Genomic DNA, 18258 nt, shown 5'->3' with positions numbered 1-18258 from the left:
AGCAAAGGTAGAACATTTTTTTTCCAATAAGTTGGAAAGAAGAGACCACCTTCAAAAGAAAAGAGGGTAGTGAATGCAAAACCCTCTTGTCCAAGTGAAGGACAAGAATTGGGAGCAGCATGACAGAGTCATCAGTGGGTCAAGAAATGGCTAGCCAACCTGTGGAGACTTGGATGCATGCAATGGGCATTGGCCTGCAGAAAAATCATGGTTTTCTTGAAAGATGCAGACTTTTTACCATTTACTGCTTTAAGAAAATGTCTTCTGAAAACTGCCAAAGGTTTTGGGAGTTGACTTTGAATCCATCTTCAACCTAAAAAGGAACTAGCTCATCATTAATAATACCAGCCCATAGCAGTACCCACCTCCACTTTATGCATCAAACTGGATGTTATGCCCATTACAGATCCAGCCACGGGTCCATCTATCTGGTCCATCAAGAGTCACTCATCTTTGAAAAAAATCTGTCTTCATATACTTTTTGGCTCAGTATTGACATTTCCACTTGGTCAGTGGTGGTCAGGTTTCTACCTTCCCTGCCTTAGTCATGTTTCTAGGCACCGAATAAGTTGCACTTCTGGACACTCCAGGAAGATTGCAATTCTGGAATACGACAGCAATTTTTTTTATTTTTCAGAGTTAGTTAAATGTTTTTTTTGGCCATTTTGCCTGAATAAAGCAAGCTGCCTAAAAATTCTGCACTCCTTGATAAAAGGATGTTGAAATCCTTAGCCATCCTTAGCAACATTCAAGATTGTACAGCTTGGTAATGGGAAACTCTGCACAAAAATTTTTATGTTCAGAATAATCACTTGCCTAATAGTTCTGCACATAATATCTGTGCCTTACAGTAGTGCTATTAAGTACAACTCGTCATAAAAAAGCTTGCATACAACTTTGTTGAAATGTAATAGTAAAAAAAATTACAACAAAACCCAAAATAGGTTGATCACTAAGTAGTCTAAATGAATTTCTCAAAGATATTATATGACACAGACTAATAACAAGGAAAACATTTGTTTATTGCATTTTTATAAATAGAAAAATATTCTGTATCCTTAAACAATATAACAATGTACATAGCAATTGCACTGAAATTCCCATTGCGTTTTCAGATTTTACAGTCAATAATAGAGAACATATGCTGTCAAATTAAAATCCTGAGACTGTGTATGTATACACACACACACACACACACACACACACACACACACTTGTGCTCAAAAGTTTACATACCCCGGCAGATTTTTTGCTTTCTTGGGCTTTTTTCAGAGAATATGAACGATAACACAAAATCTTTTTTCCCACTCATGGTTAGTGGTTTGGTGAAGCCATTTATTGTCAAACTACTGTGTTTTCTCTTATTAAATCATAATGATAATCAAAAACATCCAAATAACCCTGATCAAATTATCACATACCTCAATGCTCACTACCGTGTAATGCCCCCTCTAACATCAATGACAGCTTGAAGTCTTTTGTGGTGGTTGTGGATGAGGCTCTTTATTTTCTCAGGTGGTAAAGCTGCCCATTATTCTTGGCAAAAATCCTCTAGTTCATGTAAATTTCTGGGCTTTCTTGTATGAACTGTGCATTTGAGTTCTCCCCAGAGTGGCTCAATGATATTGAGGTCAGCAGACTGAGATGGCCACTCCAGAACCTTCACTTTGTTCTGCTGCAGCCAATGACCGGTCAACTTGGCCTTGTGTTTTGGATTGTTGTCATGTTGGAACGTCCAAGTACATCCCATACACAGCTTCCGGCTGACGAGTGCAAATTTGCCTCCAGTATTTGCTGATAACGTGCTGCATTCATCTTTCCTTCAACCTTGACCAGGTTTCCTGTGCCTTTGTAGGTCACACATCATCAGTGATCCACCTCCATACTTTACAGTAGGAATGGTGTTCCTTTCATCATAGGCCTTATTGACACCTCTCCAAATATAACTTTCATGGTTGTGGCCAAAAAGTTTGATTTTGGTCTGTCTCATCACTCCTAATTACTTTGTTCCAGAAATTTGGAGGCTTGTCTGTGTGCTGTTTGGCGTATTGATACTTTGTGGCATTTGCGCAGTAATGGCTTTCTTCTGGCGATTCGACCATGCAGCCCAATTATTCTTCAAGTGCCTTCTTATTGTGCATCTTGAAATAGCCACACCGCTAGTTTTCAGTGAGTCCTTTATTTCAGCTGATGTTATTTGTGGGTTTTTCTTTGCATCCCAAACAATTTTCCTGGCAGTTGTGGCCGAAATTTATGTTGGTCTACCTGATCGTGGTTTGTTTTTTTTTTACAGAGTCCCCGATTTTCAATTTGTTAATCACAGTTTGAACACTTCTGACTGGCATCATAAATTGCCTCGATATTTTGTATCCCTTTCGTTTTATACAGTTCAACTATCTTTTCCCATAGATCCATTGACAATTCTTCTGCTTTCCCCATGACTCACAACCCAGAAACGTCAGTGCCTGGATGAAAGATGCAAGAGTCTGTCTGGATCCCAGAAACTCACTCAGCTTTTATGCGCACACACACTGATTACAAGCAAACAGGTCACAGGTGATGATTTTACCTTTATTACCCATCAAACCCATTGGTGTCAACTTCTGTGCATGTTATCAATCCAAAATCACCAGGGTATGTAAACTTTTGATTAGGGTCATTTGGATGGTTTTGGTTGTCATTATGATTTAAAAAGAGAAAACACAGTATGTCTGACAATAAATGGCTTCACCCAACCACTAACCATGAGTGGAAAAAGTTTTAGTGTTATCATTCATATTCTCTGAAAAAAGGCCAAGAAAAGAAAAAAATCTGCCAGGGTATGTAAACTTTTGAGCACAAATGTACATCAAACACTCTTTGTTGGTCTAATAAACACATAGCCATCAAAAGTAGAGGACATGTAAATAATGTACTGTTTAATAGCTTAAGCAGTGCAACCCTGGGTTTACATTCGGCTGCGTTTTGGCCAAAAATCAGCAATGAAATCCACAAAGTTCATCTGCAAATTATTATTACAGACTAGTTTCTCCACTTTAGTCAATGGAGACCATCCATAGCACAACTTTAAATATATTATATATATATTTATTTGATCAGGTTAACATGGCAGATTTTATTGTTGACTCACAATCTTCTCCATAACTTCATGGGGGCCCTGTCACTTAGCCAGGAATTTCCTCTCGACCGTGGGTGGGTACCAGCACAAGTACTCAATCCCCAGGGTTGAAATGCCTCTCCCTAGCCGACCTATTATACACCCTTGCCTGTACCTCTTGTGCCTTGAGGAGGTGCTACTTCACGATTGGCATCACGTTGGCAATCCTGTCTTGCATCTAGGCCACATGCTCTATGATACTCCTGTATGGTGTGGTCTCAACTTCCAAGAACTCTTTAGCCACATCCAGATGTCCATGGGGATGTCGGCAGTAGAGCAATTCAAATGGGGAGAATCCTGTACAGGCTTGTGGGACTTTCCTGATGGTGAACAACAGGTATGGAAGAAGACCGTTCCAGTCTTGGCTGTTCTTCTTTACCACATTTTGCAACAAACTCTTAAGAGTTTCATTTAACCTTTTCATCAGGCAGGCCGTCTGTGGATGGTACACAGAGGTCCTGAATTGCACAATCTGCAGTGTTTTGCATAACTCTCTCATGACCTTTAGTATCTCTTTCGGCAAGCCCGTTTCTGAGAATATATGGTTTTTGAGCAATGCACTTAGCAGAGGTGTTTCTTAACGCGACTGCCTGCATGGTGGCATAATCAAGTCTTACTAAAATATACTAATGTCTTCTGGTGCATTTTAGCAAGGGTTCTACTAAATTCATCGCAATTCGATTGAACGGGATCTTGATGATGGGCAACTGACCTAAGAGACTGCGGAAATGGGCTAACATACTGCGACTGTAGGGACATTGTAGCAGGAACTACTCTATTACCTTCACTCTTTGTTTGGTCACCCGGTACAACAAATCCCCATTCATGGCAAAATGAGGAAATTGACAGTCAGCGTCGGTTAGCGTCCCCATGGATACAGCTCATTCTGACCACCTTCCCAGGGACAAGACGATGCTGAAATGTAGCCCTTATAAGGGTCATCAAATTCCTGGAGTCCAGTCACTTGAACACCAAGGTCATACGACAATGGGTCGCTATATAGACCAGGGCATGATGCCTCCCGAGACTTTGGCCGCCCTACAGGTGCAAATTTAGTCTCCTTATTTTGGTTGTCAGCTTTGTTTGGAGAATCTCAGTAAGATTACTTAAATACCTCTTGACTACCAAGGAAACTATCGACCGCCAGATACCTCTCCACCTGGCCCACAAGGTCATCTTCATTTTGGGGGTCTCCCTGGGGAACGAAGCACTGCCTCAGCAGTGACAGGATGAACCAATCCATCACAACCTTCTCTACCAAGTCTCAGGCTGCAAAGACTTAAAAAAATTCCAAGGCACCGAGCACTCCTCTCTGTTTATAAATCTTTAGTTGTCCCAACATACAAAAGGAAAAAGTAGAAAAGACGTATTAACCGACAAAGGGCCTTTTTCAACCCATAAAAATTACCTTAAGTTTACGGTACTTCTTGGCGACCTGTAGAGCCAGGTCAAAGTATGCCTTCTTGGCTCCCAAGTGAAATATGGCGCTAGAACCTCCACCCTCTGCTCTGGTGGCAGTTTCTCCCAGTCTGCCACCCTCTCAAACACAGTCAGGAATGCCCTTACATCATCCCTCTGAGGCATTTTCTGCAACGCCCCACTTACTGTCCTCCTCAGCTGGGTACTGTCATCCCAGTTTGAGATTAGTGCATTAGTTGTTTTCCTGCTGGGATCAACCTTTCCAGGAGTGCCGTCTGTTGTTGGTGCCGCTGCTGCAATTGTTGCTGCTGTAGCTGAAACAGCTGTATCAGGAGTTTATTGGCCTCCTGCTAGGGCTGCTGTTGTTGCCATTATTGCTGCTGCTGGATACTGGCCTGTATCAGCTGTTTAATCAGCTCTTCCATGTTTTGAGCCTGTGCCTGAATAGCTGCTTTGACCCAGGACATGTAATCTTAATTCATAACCGCTTGTGCTCCTTGGCATTTTTGCTTGCACTACAAGTAAGAGATCACTCAACCTGGCAGTAGTATAGTAAGGTGTATGCACAAGCCTTCCGGTCTGGTGCAAAATACTTTGAAGTTTATTCTTCTTTATAAACTTCAGTAAAAAGTCCATATAAAAGCAAAAATAGCCTTTCTCCAGCTCAAAGGGTAAATTAACAAAACTGTCCATATAGAAGTATGGGCTCACCATTTAAATGAATGCAAGGCTTTTCCTTATCAACCTCGGAACAAGACTGACTAGATCAAACAGCTCTTTCTTCATCGTTCCTCATGGGAGACCCAGACCATGGGTGTATAGCTACTGCCTCCGGAGGACACACAAAGTACTACACTCAAAACGTGTAGCTCCTCCCTCCGGGCTATATACACCCCCTGGATGACCATCTAACCAGTTCAATGCTTTGTGTTTCAGGAGGTCACACACACACATGCATTCTCTGATTTTTCATTTTTAAGATTTTGATTTTAAAGATATGGAAGAAAAGCGGGTCCAATCTGGACTCCCGGCATGTCCCTTCACACCCCACTGTGTCGGCGGTGCTGTTAAGGTTGACTTTCCAAGGCTGGAGCCTTCACATGCCGCGCTCCTTCAACATCCTTTTCAGGCTCTGGTTTGAAGTGGGAGCCGTCTCGGTCCTCTCTGCTTGCAGGAGACCGGTCTCCATCCGCAGCCCTGTCAGGTTCCTGCTGGACGGAGCGTTTAATCTTCCCTCAGGGACATGGCCCTGCGTCTCAAAAGCTAAGTATTGAGACGTTTTTCAGGGGTCCCGGGTCCTTTTATTGAGGGGAGAGTATGTTTTGTGTCTTTACTGTAAATTCCGGCCGGTTCTCGGGGTTTTTCCTGAGAACCGCGCCGGGGGTGCCTGCTCGTCGGCCGCATGTTAAAATCTAGGCCCCGGCTTCAGTTTGGGCCTAGTTTCGGTTTCAGCTTCCCTGCATGTCATTCATGCAGAGGCATGGCGTGGCGCCGCCCACCGGCCGGCCAGCAGAGGGGAGGACACTCCTCTCTGAGGAGATGTTTACTCCCCTGTATCTCTCCTTAGCCCTCCGGTTTCCCGCTCTTGGGTTAATCCCCGCCCCCCTCCTCCTTCCAGCGCCATTTTCTCAGCGTTCCCACGCTGATCGGCGCTGGATGCTGCAGCTGCTGCTTTTTGGAAAGGCTGACGCTTCACTAGGGGTCCGAGCTGTGGAATCCGGAGGGCACACAGAGAGCGGTCTGGTAAGCCACAACCTCTGGTTGTGGGCTTTTTATTATACACTCTCAGGGCATTCTACAGGAGTGTATTCTGGCTGCAGAGCCTCCACCTCAGCAGCATGTCTGTCACTAGGAGCAAGTCTGCTAAGCTGTACGCTATATGCACTGCATGTAAGCTAATTCTGCCAGAGCCAAGCACATACCCACATTGTGATGCCTGCTCTAACATGGTGGTCCCTCAGCCTGGAGCCTCCTCAGGGGTTCCTCCGGCCGCTCCAGCCCCGGTGGCTGATCCCCCGGCTTGGGTAGCATCTTTTTCCAGAGCTATTTCCCAGTCTTTTGCCGACTCCATGGGACAGCTGTCCCGGACACTGCTGACCATGCATCAGCCCCCTTCTCAGGGCGCCTCTGCTGCTCCGAGCTCTGTAGAGCTCTCAGAGCATGTTCTAGGACCCCATCCTCCCAAACGGAGACGCAGGGACCCCTCTCCTTCCTCGTCCCACGGCTCTGATTCACGAGCCGAGGTGCAGGGCGAGGACGATACTTTTACTGTGGGCTCAGACGCTACCTCTAGGTACCCCATTGCCTTGTCTGAGGATGATGCGGATGTTAGTGACTTGATTGCGTTCATTAACTCCGTTCTGAACCTCAATCCACCAGTGTCAGAGGAACAAGCCTCTCTGGTAGAGATACATCAGTTTGCCTCACCTAAGAGAGCTAGGAGTACGTTTTTTAACCACTCCAGTTTTCAGGCCACTGTCACCAAACCCAGGGCCTGTCCTGACAAACGCTTTCCAAAGCGTAGTTCTGATGACCGTTTTCCTTTTCCACCAGATGTGGTGAAGGAGTGGGCTCAGTCCCCAAAGGTAGACCCTCCGGTGTCCAGAATCTCAGCCCGCACAGTTGTAGCGGTGGCCGATGGCACCTCTCTTAAGGATCCCACTGACCGCCAGGTTGACCTTCTGGCCAAGTCTGTATATGAGGCGGCAGGAGCCTCCTTCTCCCCGTCTTTTGCGGCAGTGTGGGCTCTTAAGGCAGTCTCTGCCTCTCTGGCGGAGATACATTCTCTCACCAGGGACTCTATGCCTGAGATGGAGGCCTTAACTTCTCAAGCTTCGGCTTTTGCTTCCTACGCCATGTCTGCCATTCTGGAGGCGTCTCACCGCACGGCGGTGGCCTCCGCTAACTCTCTCGCGATCCGCAGGATCTTGTGGCTTCGAGAGTGGAAAGCAGACGCTTCTTCTAAGAAGTATCTTGCGGGTCTCCCTTTTGCTGGGTCCCGGCTGTTTGGTGAACAACTGGATGAAATAATTAAGGAAGCTACTGGCGGGAAGAGTACTTCCTTGCCACAAGCTAAAGCCAAGAGACCTGTCCAGGGCAGGAACCAATCGAGGTTTCGTTCCTTTCGTGCCTCTAACTGGTCATCCTCTAAGCCCTCAGCCTCGTCCACTACTGCAGCCAAGGATCGTAAGCCCATCTGGCGCGCGAAGCCGCGTCCTCAGAAGTCCGGAGGAGCCGCTGCCACTAAGGCAGCCCCCTCTTGACTATCTGGCTGCGCCAGCAACGTCCTTGGTCGGTGGCAGGCTCTCCCACTTTGGCGACGTGTGGTTTCAACACGTCTCCGATCAGTGGGTGCGGGATATCATCTCCCACGGCTACAGGATAGAATTTTCTTCCAGCCCGCCAGACAGATTTTTTCTGTCCACCCCTCCCTGCTCCAAAGCCGCCGCCTTCTCTCAGGCCGTGGCATCCCTGCAGGCCAACGGTGTTATTGTTCCGGTTCCCGCTCAGGAACGGTTCAGAGGTTTCTACTCAAACCTCTTTCTAGTCCCCAAGAAGGACGGTTCCTTCCGGCCCATCCTGGATCTCAAGCTTCTCAACAAGCATGTTCAGGTGCGGCGTTTTCGCATGGAATCTGAGATCGGTCATTGCATCAATGACCCAAGGAGATTTTCTGGCATCCATCGACATCAGAGATGCCTATCTGCACGTGCCTATCGCGGTTTCACACCAGCGTTGGCTCCGCTTTGCAATCGGAGAGGAACATTTCCAATTCGTGGCTCTCCCCTTCGGGTTAGCCACGGCCCCTCGTCTTTTCACCAAGGTTATGGCAGCAGTGGTTGCGGTCCTGCATCTTCAGGGGTTGGCAGTAATCCCCTACCTTGACGACCTTCTAGTCAAGGCCTCATCCAGGACAGACTGCCAGCGGAGTGTCTCGCTCACTCTCGCCACGCTTGTTCAGTTCGGGTGGCTTGTCAACCTGCCCAAGTCCACTCTGACCCCGACCCAGGGACTTCTGTACCTAGGGATGCAATTCGAGACTCTGCCGGCACTTGTGAAGTTGCCCTTAGTCAAACAGCAGTCCCTTCAGCTAGCGGTGCGCTCTCTGCTGAGGCACCGCCGTCATTCCATCAGGCACCTCATGCAGGTGCTGGGTCAGATGGTGGCGTCAATGGAAGCGGTTCCCTTTGCACAGTTCCATCTGCGTCCCCTGCAGCTGGACATTCTCCGCTGTTGGGACAAGCGGACCTCTTCCTTGCACAAGCTAGTGGCTCTGTCGCCACAGACCAGGAGCTCTCTTCAGTGGTGGCTTCGGCCCCTCTCTCTGTCACAGGGACGCTCCTTCCTGACTCCGTCCTGGGTGATCCTCACCACGGATGCCAGCCTCTCCGGTTGGGGAGCAGTTTTTCTCCATCACCGAGCACAGGGCACTTGGACTCCGTCCGAATCAGCCCTCTCGATCAATGTGCTGGAAATCAGAGCTGTGTTTCTAGCTCTTCTAGCCTTGCACCACCTGTTGGCGGGCAGGCACATTCGAGTCCAGTCGGACAACGCGACGGCGGTTGCCTACATCAATCACCAGGGCGGAACTCGCAGCCGCCTGGCGATGTTGGAGGTTCAACGAATCCTCCAGTGGACGGAGGACTCCAAGTCCACCATATCAGCAGTCCACATCCCAGGCGTAGAAAACTGGGAGGCCGATTATCTCAGCCGACAAACCGTGGACAGCGGCGAGTGGGCCCTGCACCCGGCAGTGTTCAGGTCAATCTGCCGCAAGTGGGGTACTCCGGAAGTGGATCTAATGGCATCCCGGCACAACAACAAGTCCCGGTTTACGTGGCTCGCTCCCACGATCCTCAGGCCTTCGCAGCGGACGCGCTGGTCCAGGATTGGTCCCAGTTCCGTCTGGCCTACGTGTTTCCCCCTCTAGCTCTCTTGCCCAGGGTTCTGCGCAAGATCAGAATGGAGGGCCGTCTCATTGCTCCAGACTGGCGCAGGCGAGCTTGGTACCCAGACCTGCTCCGCCTGTCCGTGGAGGTGCCGTGGCATCTCCCGGACCGCCCAGACCTTCTCTCTCAAGGTCCGTTTTTCCGCCAGAATTCTGCGGCTCTCAGATTGACGGCGTGGCTCTTGAGTCCTGGATCCTGACGGCTTCAGGCATTCCCTCTGAGGTCATCTCCACTATGACTCAGGCTCGAAAGTCTTCTTCGGCCAAGATTTATCACAGGACTTGGAGGATCTTCCTGTCCTGGTGTCGCTCTTCCGACCATGCTCCTTGGCCGTTCTCCTTGCCGACCATCCTGTCTTTTCTACAGTCTGGTCTACAGCTACGTCTGTCCCTCAATTCCCTCAAGGGACAGGTGTCGGCTCTGTCGGTATTATTCCAGCGGCGTATCGCCCGACTGGCTCAGGTGCGCACCTTCATGCAGGGCGCAGCTCATATCATTCCTCCTTACCGGCGGCCTTTGGATCCCTGGGACCTTAATTTGGTCCTCACGGCCTTACAGAAACCCCCCTTTGAGCCTCTTAGGGAGGTTCCCTTGTTTAGACTTTCACAGAAAGTTGTTTTTCTAGTAGCCATAACTTCTCTCAGGAGAGTTTCTGATTTGGCTGCGCTCTCTTCGGAATACCCCTTTTTGGTGTTTCACCAAGACAAGGTGGTTCTTCGTCCGACTCCGGACTTTCTCCCTAAGGTGGTGTCTTCTTTCCACCTTAACCAGGACATTTCATTGCCCTCTCTTTGTCCGGCCCCTGTGCATCGCTTTGAGAAGGCGTTGCACTCCTTGGACTTGGTGCGGGCGCTCCGAATCTATGTGTCACGCACCGCCGTTTTTAGGCGGTGCACCTCACTTTTTGTGCTAACCGCGGGTCAGCGCAAGGGTCTCTCTGCTTCTAAACTGACCCTAGCTCGTTGGATTAGGTCGGCTATTGCCGATGCCTACCAGTGTTCTCAGGTGCCCCCTCCGCCAGGGATTAAGGCGCACTCGACCAGAGCTGTCGGTGCCTCCTGGGCTTTCAGGCACCAGGCTACGGCTCAGCAGGTTTGTCAGGCTGCCACTTGGTCCAGTCTGCACACTTTTTCGAAGCACTACCAAGTGCATGCTCATGCTTCGGCAGATGCGAGCTTGGGCAGACGCATCCTTCAGGCGGCTGTCGCCCATTTGTGAAGTTAGGTTTTGCCTACTTCTCAGTTTGGTTTATTTCCCACCCATGGACTGCTTTGGAACGTCCCATGGTCTGGGTCTCCCATGAGGAACGATGAAGAAAAAGAGAATTTTGTTTACTTACCGTAAATTCTTTTTCTTATAGTTCCGACATGGGAGACCCAGCACCCTCCCTGTTGCCTGTTGGCAGTTTTTGTTCCGTGTGTTTTCACTGGCTGTTGTTGTAGACAGAGTTCCGGTTTTTCCGAGTTTTACTCTATCTCTACTTATGGGTGGATGTCCTCCTTCAGCTTTTGCACCGAACTGGTTAGATTGTCATCCAGGGGGTGTATATAGCCCGGAGGGAGGAGCTACACGTTTTGAGTGTAGTACTTTGTGTGTCCTCCGGAGGCAGTAGCTATACACCCATGGTCTGGGTCTCCCATGTCGGAACTATAAGAAAAAGAATTTACGGTAAGTAAACAAAATTCTCTTTTTTCCCGCTCTCCACACATCGACCATTTCAGCTGCTTTACATGAGACCTAGGCAGACAAAACCTGGACAGAAGGTATCAAAGCAGCCAGTCCCACCCTGCACATCTGGCCGCTTCCAAAATCCGGACCCATTAAAAACCCTCTGAGCACTATAGGTGCTGGAGCCTGCTTTCCAGGTTTCACATTCCTCAAGCTAGGCACCTGCTTGACCCATACACTCCACCCAGAACCTATCCAGCTACCATCATACAGTTGGTAGTCATTGTTGTTAGAGGGGGCAATACACGGTATTAAGAATGGGGGTATGTGAACTTTTGATCAGGGTCATTTGGATGTTTTTGATTGTAATGTTGATTTAAAAAAAGAAAACACAGTAGTTTGACAATAAATGGCTTCACCAAACTGCTAACCATGAGTGGGAAAAAAAGATTTGGTGTTATCATTCATATTCTTTAAAAGAGGCCACGAAAGCAAAAAATCTGCTGGGGTATGTAAACTTTTGAGCACCGATGTATATTTTTTATATATATATGTATTTTTTGTAATAAAAAAATAAAAACATGAAAGCTGCCACACTAACGTCTCTCTCTTATCAAAGATACTAAAAATATTTGCCAGTATTCTGATAAAAATGCTGTGTTAGTAATTAATGTACTGTATGTGTTCTCATTCATTCTGGCAGTGAAAGGACAGAGGGCTGTGATGTCCCTCTATTCAGTGCGATGATGACAAAAGATTACTGTCCGGCTACATCAAGAAGTGCCAGTTCATGAACTTCCTGCAGCAGCGAGTACAGACTGGCTCCCTGTGTTTGCTGGTATTCCTGGAGTTGCTTGCCAGCTCTTTTCCCTGCAGCCTGTTCTTCCTTTGCCAGCTGAGCCTCCATTGCTGTACGAGTAACCTCTCTGACCAGATCATTCCTCGGGTGGTTAGTGCTAGCTATGGAGGGCTGTTCTTCTTGCGTTATATGGGGTTTGTTGCTAACTATCTCCAAGCGAATGCCGTCTGTATGAAAGCGGAAAGTCTGTATCCGAATTCTTACCTAATACGGATTTAAAAAGAGAAATAATAAAACTTAGTGAGATAGAAAGCTGATCACGTATGTCCAGAAACCCTGGAACAGGGGACACAATGCCTTTGAGTAAGACTATGTGCGCACGCTGCGTTTTTCGGCTCAAAACTGCATGACTGCTTCCCCAGCAAAGTCTATGAGTTTTCATTTTTGCTGTCCGCACACTACTTTTTTTTTAACCTGCGTTTTTGAGCTTAAAAAAAAAAAATGGACATGTCAATTCTTTCCTGCGTTTTTCTGCGTTTTCCCCCCCTTGCAATGCATTGGAAAAACGCAGAGATCAAAAACGCAGAAAAACGCAGCCGAAAACGCGGTAAAAACACATGCGTTTTTACTGGTGTGTTTTTGCCTTGGGTGTGTTTTTGTGTGTTTTTAGCGACCAAGAGCGCAGTGTCAAAAAAATGCAGTGTACGCACATAGCCTTATGCCTCATTCAGACATCCATGTTTTATCTCAGATTTCTATCCATGTTTTTTACACGTAGAAAATAAACCCATTAGAGACTAGAGATGAGCGAACCGGCCGTGGTTCGGCTCGAGTTCGGTTCGCCAAACGGAGGTCTCGTTCGAGTTCGGTTCGTCGAACCGAACTCGAACCAATAGGCTATAATGGGAGGCAATCACAAACACATGAAAATGCATGATAAATGTACACAAACAGTTAATAAACATTGCCATAACACTTACCGGTCCCCGCGATCCCTCCTGCACTCTGTTTCCTGCCGCTATTCCATTCGATGATCGCTGAATCCTCCCGGTGACCAGCACTGCCAGCAGAGATGCAGGACCTATCGTGACGTCAAAATAGCCATGTGACCAGTCACGTGGCTATTATCTCATTGGCTACAGACTGGTCACATGACTATGACGCGTCATGTAGGACCTGCGAGTGCATCTCTCCCGTACACGGTGCACATTTGTGTATCGCCGTGTACCGGCGACATGCTCTAGCACACGGTCGACTCCCCGTTCCGTTAGGGACCGGCTGATACAGCCGGTCATTAACGGAGATCACCGTTGCCATAGCAACGCAGTTAGCGGTGACGTCACCGCTAACCGTGGCTCCGGGAGCACCGTTGCTATGGTAATGCGTCTGTCAGCGTTACCGCTAGCAGCACTGATCTCTCACGGAGTGAAGGCTGCACGCTGCTTCCCGTGCAGCTTTCACGGAGTGAAGGCTCCACGGGAAGCAGCGTCTTCCCCCATGCAGCAGTGATGTAGCAGAGCTGCATTTGTTGAACGAGAAAGACAGAAGACCATGGATCGTGGAGGGCTGACAGGGGTAATAAAGATGGAGTCTCTAATGTGTCTGTGTATTTATTTCTATTAAAGTATTTTTTCTCTGTGTGGTGTCTTTTTTTTTTAACCCTTTATTGGAGATTCTTAATGGCCGGGTCAAACGTGCCTAACATTAAGAATCTCTGGCTTAATACTGGCTAGTAAAACAAAGCCAGTATTAACTCATGATTACCCAACAAGCCACCCGGCTCCAGGGCTGTTGGAAGAGTTGGATACAGCACCAGATGATGGCACTTCTATGAGAGCGCCATTTTCTGGGACGGCTGCGGACTAAAATTCGCAGCAGAGGCGCCCAGAAACCTCGGGCTAACCTGTGCTGCGGATTCCAATCTCCAGCTGCCTAGTTGTACCTGGCTGGACACAAAAATGGGGCGAAGCCCACGTCATTTGTTTTTTAATTGTTTCATGAAAGAAGTGAAATAATTAAAAAAAACGGGCTTCCCTATATTTTTGGTTCCCAGCTGGGTACAAATAGGCAAATTTTTTTGGTGGGCAAAAAACTTCTGCATACAGTCCTGGATGGAGTATGCTGAGCCTTGTAGTTCTGCAGCTGCTGTCTGCTCTTCTCCATACAGACAGACAGCTGCTGCAGAACTACTAGGCTCAGCATACTCCATCCAGGACTGTATGCAGAAGTTTTTTGCCCCCTGAAAAAATTATGTGGGCTTCGCCATATTTTTGTATGCTAGCCAGGTACAGCAGACAGGTACGGCTGCCCCCAACCCCCAGTTGCCTATTTGTACCCGGCTGGGAACCAAAAATAAAGGGAAGCCCTTTTTTTATTATTTCATGAATTTCATGAAATAATTAGAAAACAAATGACGTAGGCTTCGCCCCATTTTTGTGTCCAGCCAGGTACAACTAGGCAGCTGGGGATTGGAATCCGCAGCACAGGTTGGCCTGAGCTTTCTGGGCCCCACTGCTGCGAATTGCAGTCTGCAGCCGCCTCAGAAAATGGCATTTTCATAGAAGCGCCATCTTCTGGCGCTGTATCCAACTCTTCCAGCACCTGCCTGCTATACCTGGCTAGCATACAAAAATATGGCGAAGCTCACGTCCTTTTTTTGTAGTTTTTTGGCAAAAAAAATAAAAAATGCTTCCCTGGATTTTCCATTGCCAGTGAAGGTAACACCAAGCAGTGGGGGTTAGCAGCCAGTAGCTGCTTGGATTACCCTTAGCTAGCAATACAAAAAATGCAGCGGGAGCCCATATATATTTTTTTTAATTATTTATTTAAATAACTAAAAACAAAATGGGCTTCCCTGTATTTTGATTGGACATCACAGTGCTGTAAAAATAAATCTTTAAAAAAAAAATGACGTAGCGCTCCGCGGTATTTTTGATTCTCAGCGCAGATAAAGCAGACAGCTATGGGTTGACACCCCCATCTGCCTGCCGTTACCTTGGTTGGCAATCAAAAAACAGGGAAGCCCATTAATTTTTTCTATTTAAAAAATAGTTAAAAAAAAAAATGACGTTGGGTCCCCCCATTTTTGATAGCCAGCTAGGGTAAAGCAGACGGCTGTAGCCTGAAAACCACAGCTGGCAGCTTTACCGTGGTTGGGGATCCAATGTGGAGGTCCCCTCAGGCTCTTTTTTTATAATTATTTTATAAATATTAATAATTACACAATAAAAGTAGGGTCCCCCCCAAATTGGATCACCAGCCAAGGTAAAGCGGACAGCTGTGGTCTGGTATTCTCAGGGTGGGAAGGTCCATAGTTATTGGGCCTTCACAGCCTAAAAATAGCAGGCCGCAGGCACCCCAGACGTGGCGCATCCACTAGGTGCAGTGGCAAACGGGGTAATAAATCGGGTTGATACTAGCTGTAAAGTCACCTGAGATCAAGCCCAGCAGTTTGTGATGTCATGGCGTCTATTAGATACCCAACATCATAAACTGTCAGTACTAACAAAAAAAAAAAAAAAAAAATTGACAAAGAAGGGAATTTTGTTTACTTACCGTAAATTCCTTTTCTTCTAGCTCCAATTGGGAGACCCAGACAGTGGGTGTATAGCTACTGCCTCTGGAGGCCGCACAAAGAACTACACTTAAAAGTGTAAGGCCCCTCCCCTTCTGGCTATACACCCTCCCGTAGGAGTACGGATTCCTCAGTTTTAGTACCAAAGCAAGAAGGAGGAAAGCCAATAACAGTTTCAAAAACAAATTCAATCCGATAACAAGATCGGAGAACTTAAGAAACAACATGAACAACATGTGCACCCGAAAAACGAAACCCTAAGAACAAATAGGGCGGGTGCTGGGTCTCCCAATTGGAGCTAGAAGAAAAGGAATTTACGGTAAGTAAACAAAATTCCCTTCTTCTTTTTCGCTCCTAATTGGGAGACCCAGACAGTGGGACGTCCAAAAGCAGTCCCTGGGTGGGTAAAAAGATACCACATGAACGGGCTGTCAGACAGCCTCTTCCTACAGGTGGGCCACCGCCGCCTGAAGGACCTGTCTACCTAGGCTGGCATCTGCCGAAGCGTAGGTATGCACTTGATAGTGTTTGGTAAACGTGTGCAGACTCGACCAGGTAGCCGCCTGGCACACTTGCTGAGCCGTAGCCTGATGCCGCAATGCCCAGGACGCACCCACGGCTCTGGTAGAATGGGCCTTCAGTCCAGATGGAATCGGAAGCCCAGCAGAACGGTATGTGTGAAGAATTGGTTCCTTGATCCACCGCGCCAGGGTGGATTTGGAAGCTTGCGATCCCTTATGCTGACCAGCGACTAGGACAAAGAGCGCATCAGAACGGCGTAGAGACGCCGTGCGAGAAATGTAAATCCTGAGTGCTCTCACCAGGTCCAACAGATGTAAACCCTTTTCAAATTGGTGAACTGGATGCGGACACAAAGATGGCAAAGTGATATCCTGATTGAGATGAAAGGAAGAAACCACCTTGGGAGAAAACTCTGGAATTGGACGCAGTACTACCTTGTCTTGGTGAAACACCAGGAAGGGAGATTTGCAAGATAACGCCGCTAGCTCGGACACTCTTCGAAGAGACGTGACCGCCACAAGAAAAACTACCTTTTGTGAAAGCCGAGAAAGGGGAACCTCTTTCAAAGGCTCGAAAGGCGGCTTCTGGAGAGCAATGAGAACCTTGTTCAGATCCCAGGGTTCCAATGGCCGTCTGTAAGGAGGAACGATATGACAAACTCCTTGGAGAAACGTGCGTACTTTAGAAAGCCGTGCCAAGCGCTTCTGAAAGAATACGGATAGCGCGGAGACTTGACCCTTAAGCGAGCTAAGCGACAAACCTTTTTCCAACCCAGACTGCAGGAAGGAAAGAAAAATTGGCAATGCAAATGGCCAGGGAGAAAACCCTTGAGCCAAGCACCACGCTAAGAATATCTTCCACGTCCTGTGATAGATCTTAGCTGAGGATGGTTTTCTAGCCTGTCTCATTGTGGCAACAACTTCATGAGATAAACCTGAGGCCGCTAGGATCCAGGACTCAATGGCCACACAGTCAGGTTCAGGGCCGCAGAATTCAGATGGAAAAACGGCCCTTGAGACAGCAAATCTGGACGGTTTGGTAGTGTCCACGGTTGGCCTACCGTGAGATGCCACAGATCCGGGTACCACGACCTTCTTGGCCAATCTGGAGCGACGAGTATGGCTCGATGGCAGTCGGACTTGATTTTCCGGAGAACTCTGGGTAACAATGCTAGAGGTGGGAACACATAGGGGAGTCGGAATTGCGACCAATCCTGAACCAAGGCGTCTGCCGCCAGCGCTCGGTGATCGTGAGACCGTGCCATGAAAACTGGGACCTTGTTGTTGTGCCGTGACGCCATCAGATCGACGTCCGGCGTCCCCCAGCGGCAACAGATCTGCTGAAACACGTCCGGGTGAAGGGACCATTCTCCTGCGTCCATGCCCTGGCGACTGAGAAAGTCTGCTTCCCAGTTTTCCACGCCTGGGATGTGAACTGCGGATATGGTGGACGCTCTGCTTTCCACCCACGTCAAAATCCGCTGGACTTCTTGAAAAGCTTGGCGACTGCGTGTTCCCCCTTGGTGGTTGATGTACGCCACCGCCGTGGAATTGTCCGAATGAATCCGAATCTGCTTGCCTTCCAGCCATTGTTGGAAGGCTCGCAGGGCAAGATAGATTGCTCTGATTTCCAGAACATTGATCTGCAGGGTGGACTCTTCCTGAGTCCACGTCCCCTGAGCCCTGTGGTGGAGAAACACCGCTCCCCACCCTGATAGGCTCGCATCCGTCGTGACTACTGCCCAGGACGGGGGAAGGAACGACTTTCCCTGTGACAATGAGGTGGGGAGAAGCCACCAACGCAGAGAGTCCTTGGCAGTCTGAGAGAGGGAGACAGTCCTGTCGAGGGACGTCGATTTCCCATCCCATTGGCGTAGAATGTCCCATTGTAGAGGGCGCAGATGAAACTGCGCGAACGGGACTGCCTCCATTGCTGCTACCATCTTTCCTAGGAAATGCATGAGGCGCCTCAGTGAGTGCGACTGGCTCTGAAGGAGAGATTGCACTCCAGTCCGTAGTGAGCACTGCTTGTCCAGTGGAAGCCTCACTATCGCTGAGAGAGTATGAAACTCCATGCCAAGATAAGTCAGAGATTGGGTCGGGGTTAGATGAGACTTTGGAAAGTTGATAATCCACCCGAAACTCTGGAGAGTGTCTAGTGCCACCTTCAG

The 18258-nt window shown here is 48.1% G+C and overlaps 1 protein-coding gene across 3 annotated transcripts in view; it reads right to left on the bottom strand.

The window, feature by feature from the left end:
• Positions 1-1323: 1323 nt before the first annotated feature.
• The window catches only part of DIS3L (DIS3 like exosome 3'-5' exoribonuclease), a 142169-nt gene continuing 125234 nt past the window's right edge, over positions 1324-18258 (bottom strand). For 2 of the 3 annotated variants that reach the window (XM_075346046.1, XM_075346047.1), the window contains one exon: positions 1324-12256. In XM_075346046.1, the coding sequence (XP_075202161.1) occupies positions 11951-12256 (306 nt within the window). In that variant the 3' untranslated portion in view covers positions 1324-11950. The remainder of the gene's footprint in view (positions 12257-18258) is intronic. The other variant, XR_012753070.1, reaches the window with a different exon arrangement.

Source organism: Anomaloglossus baeobatrachus, chromosome 4 (assembly GCF_048569485.1).
Source record: "Anomaloglossus baeobatrachus isolate aAnoBae1 chromosome 4, aAnoBae1.hap1, whole genome shotgun sequence".
Lineage (NCBI taxonomy): Eukaryota > Metazoa > Chordata > Amphibia > Anura > Aromobatidae > Anomaloglossus > Anomaloglossus baeobatrachus.
This window is presented reverse-complemented; position numbering and strand designations above follow the sequence as displayed.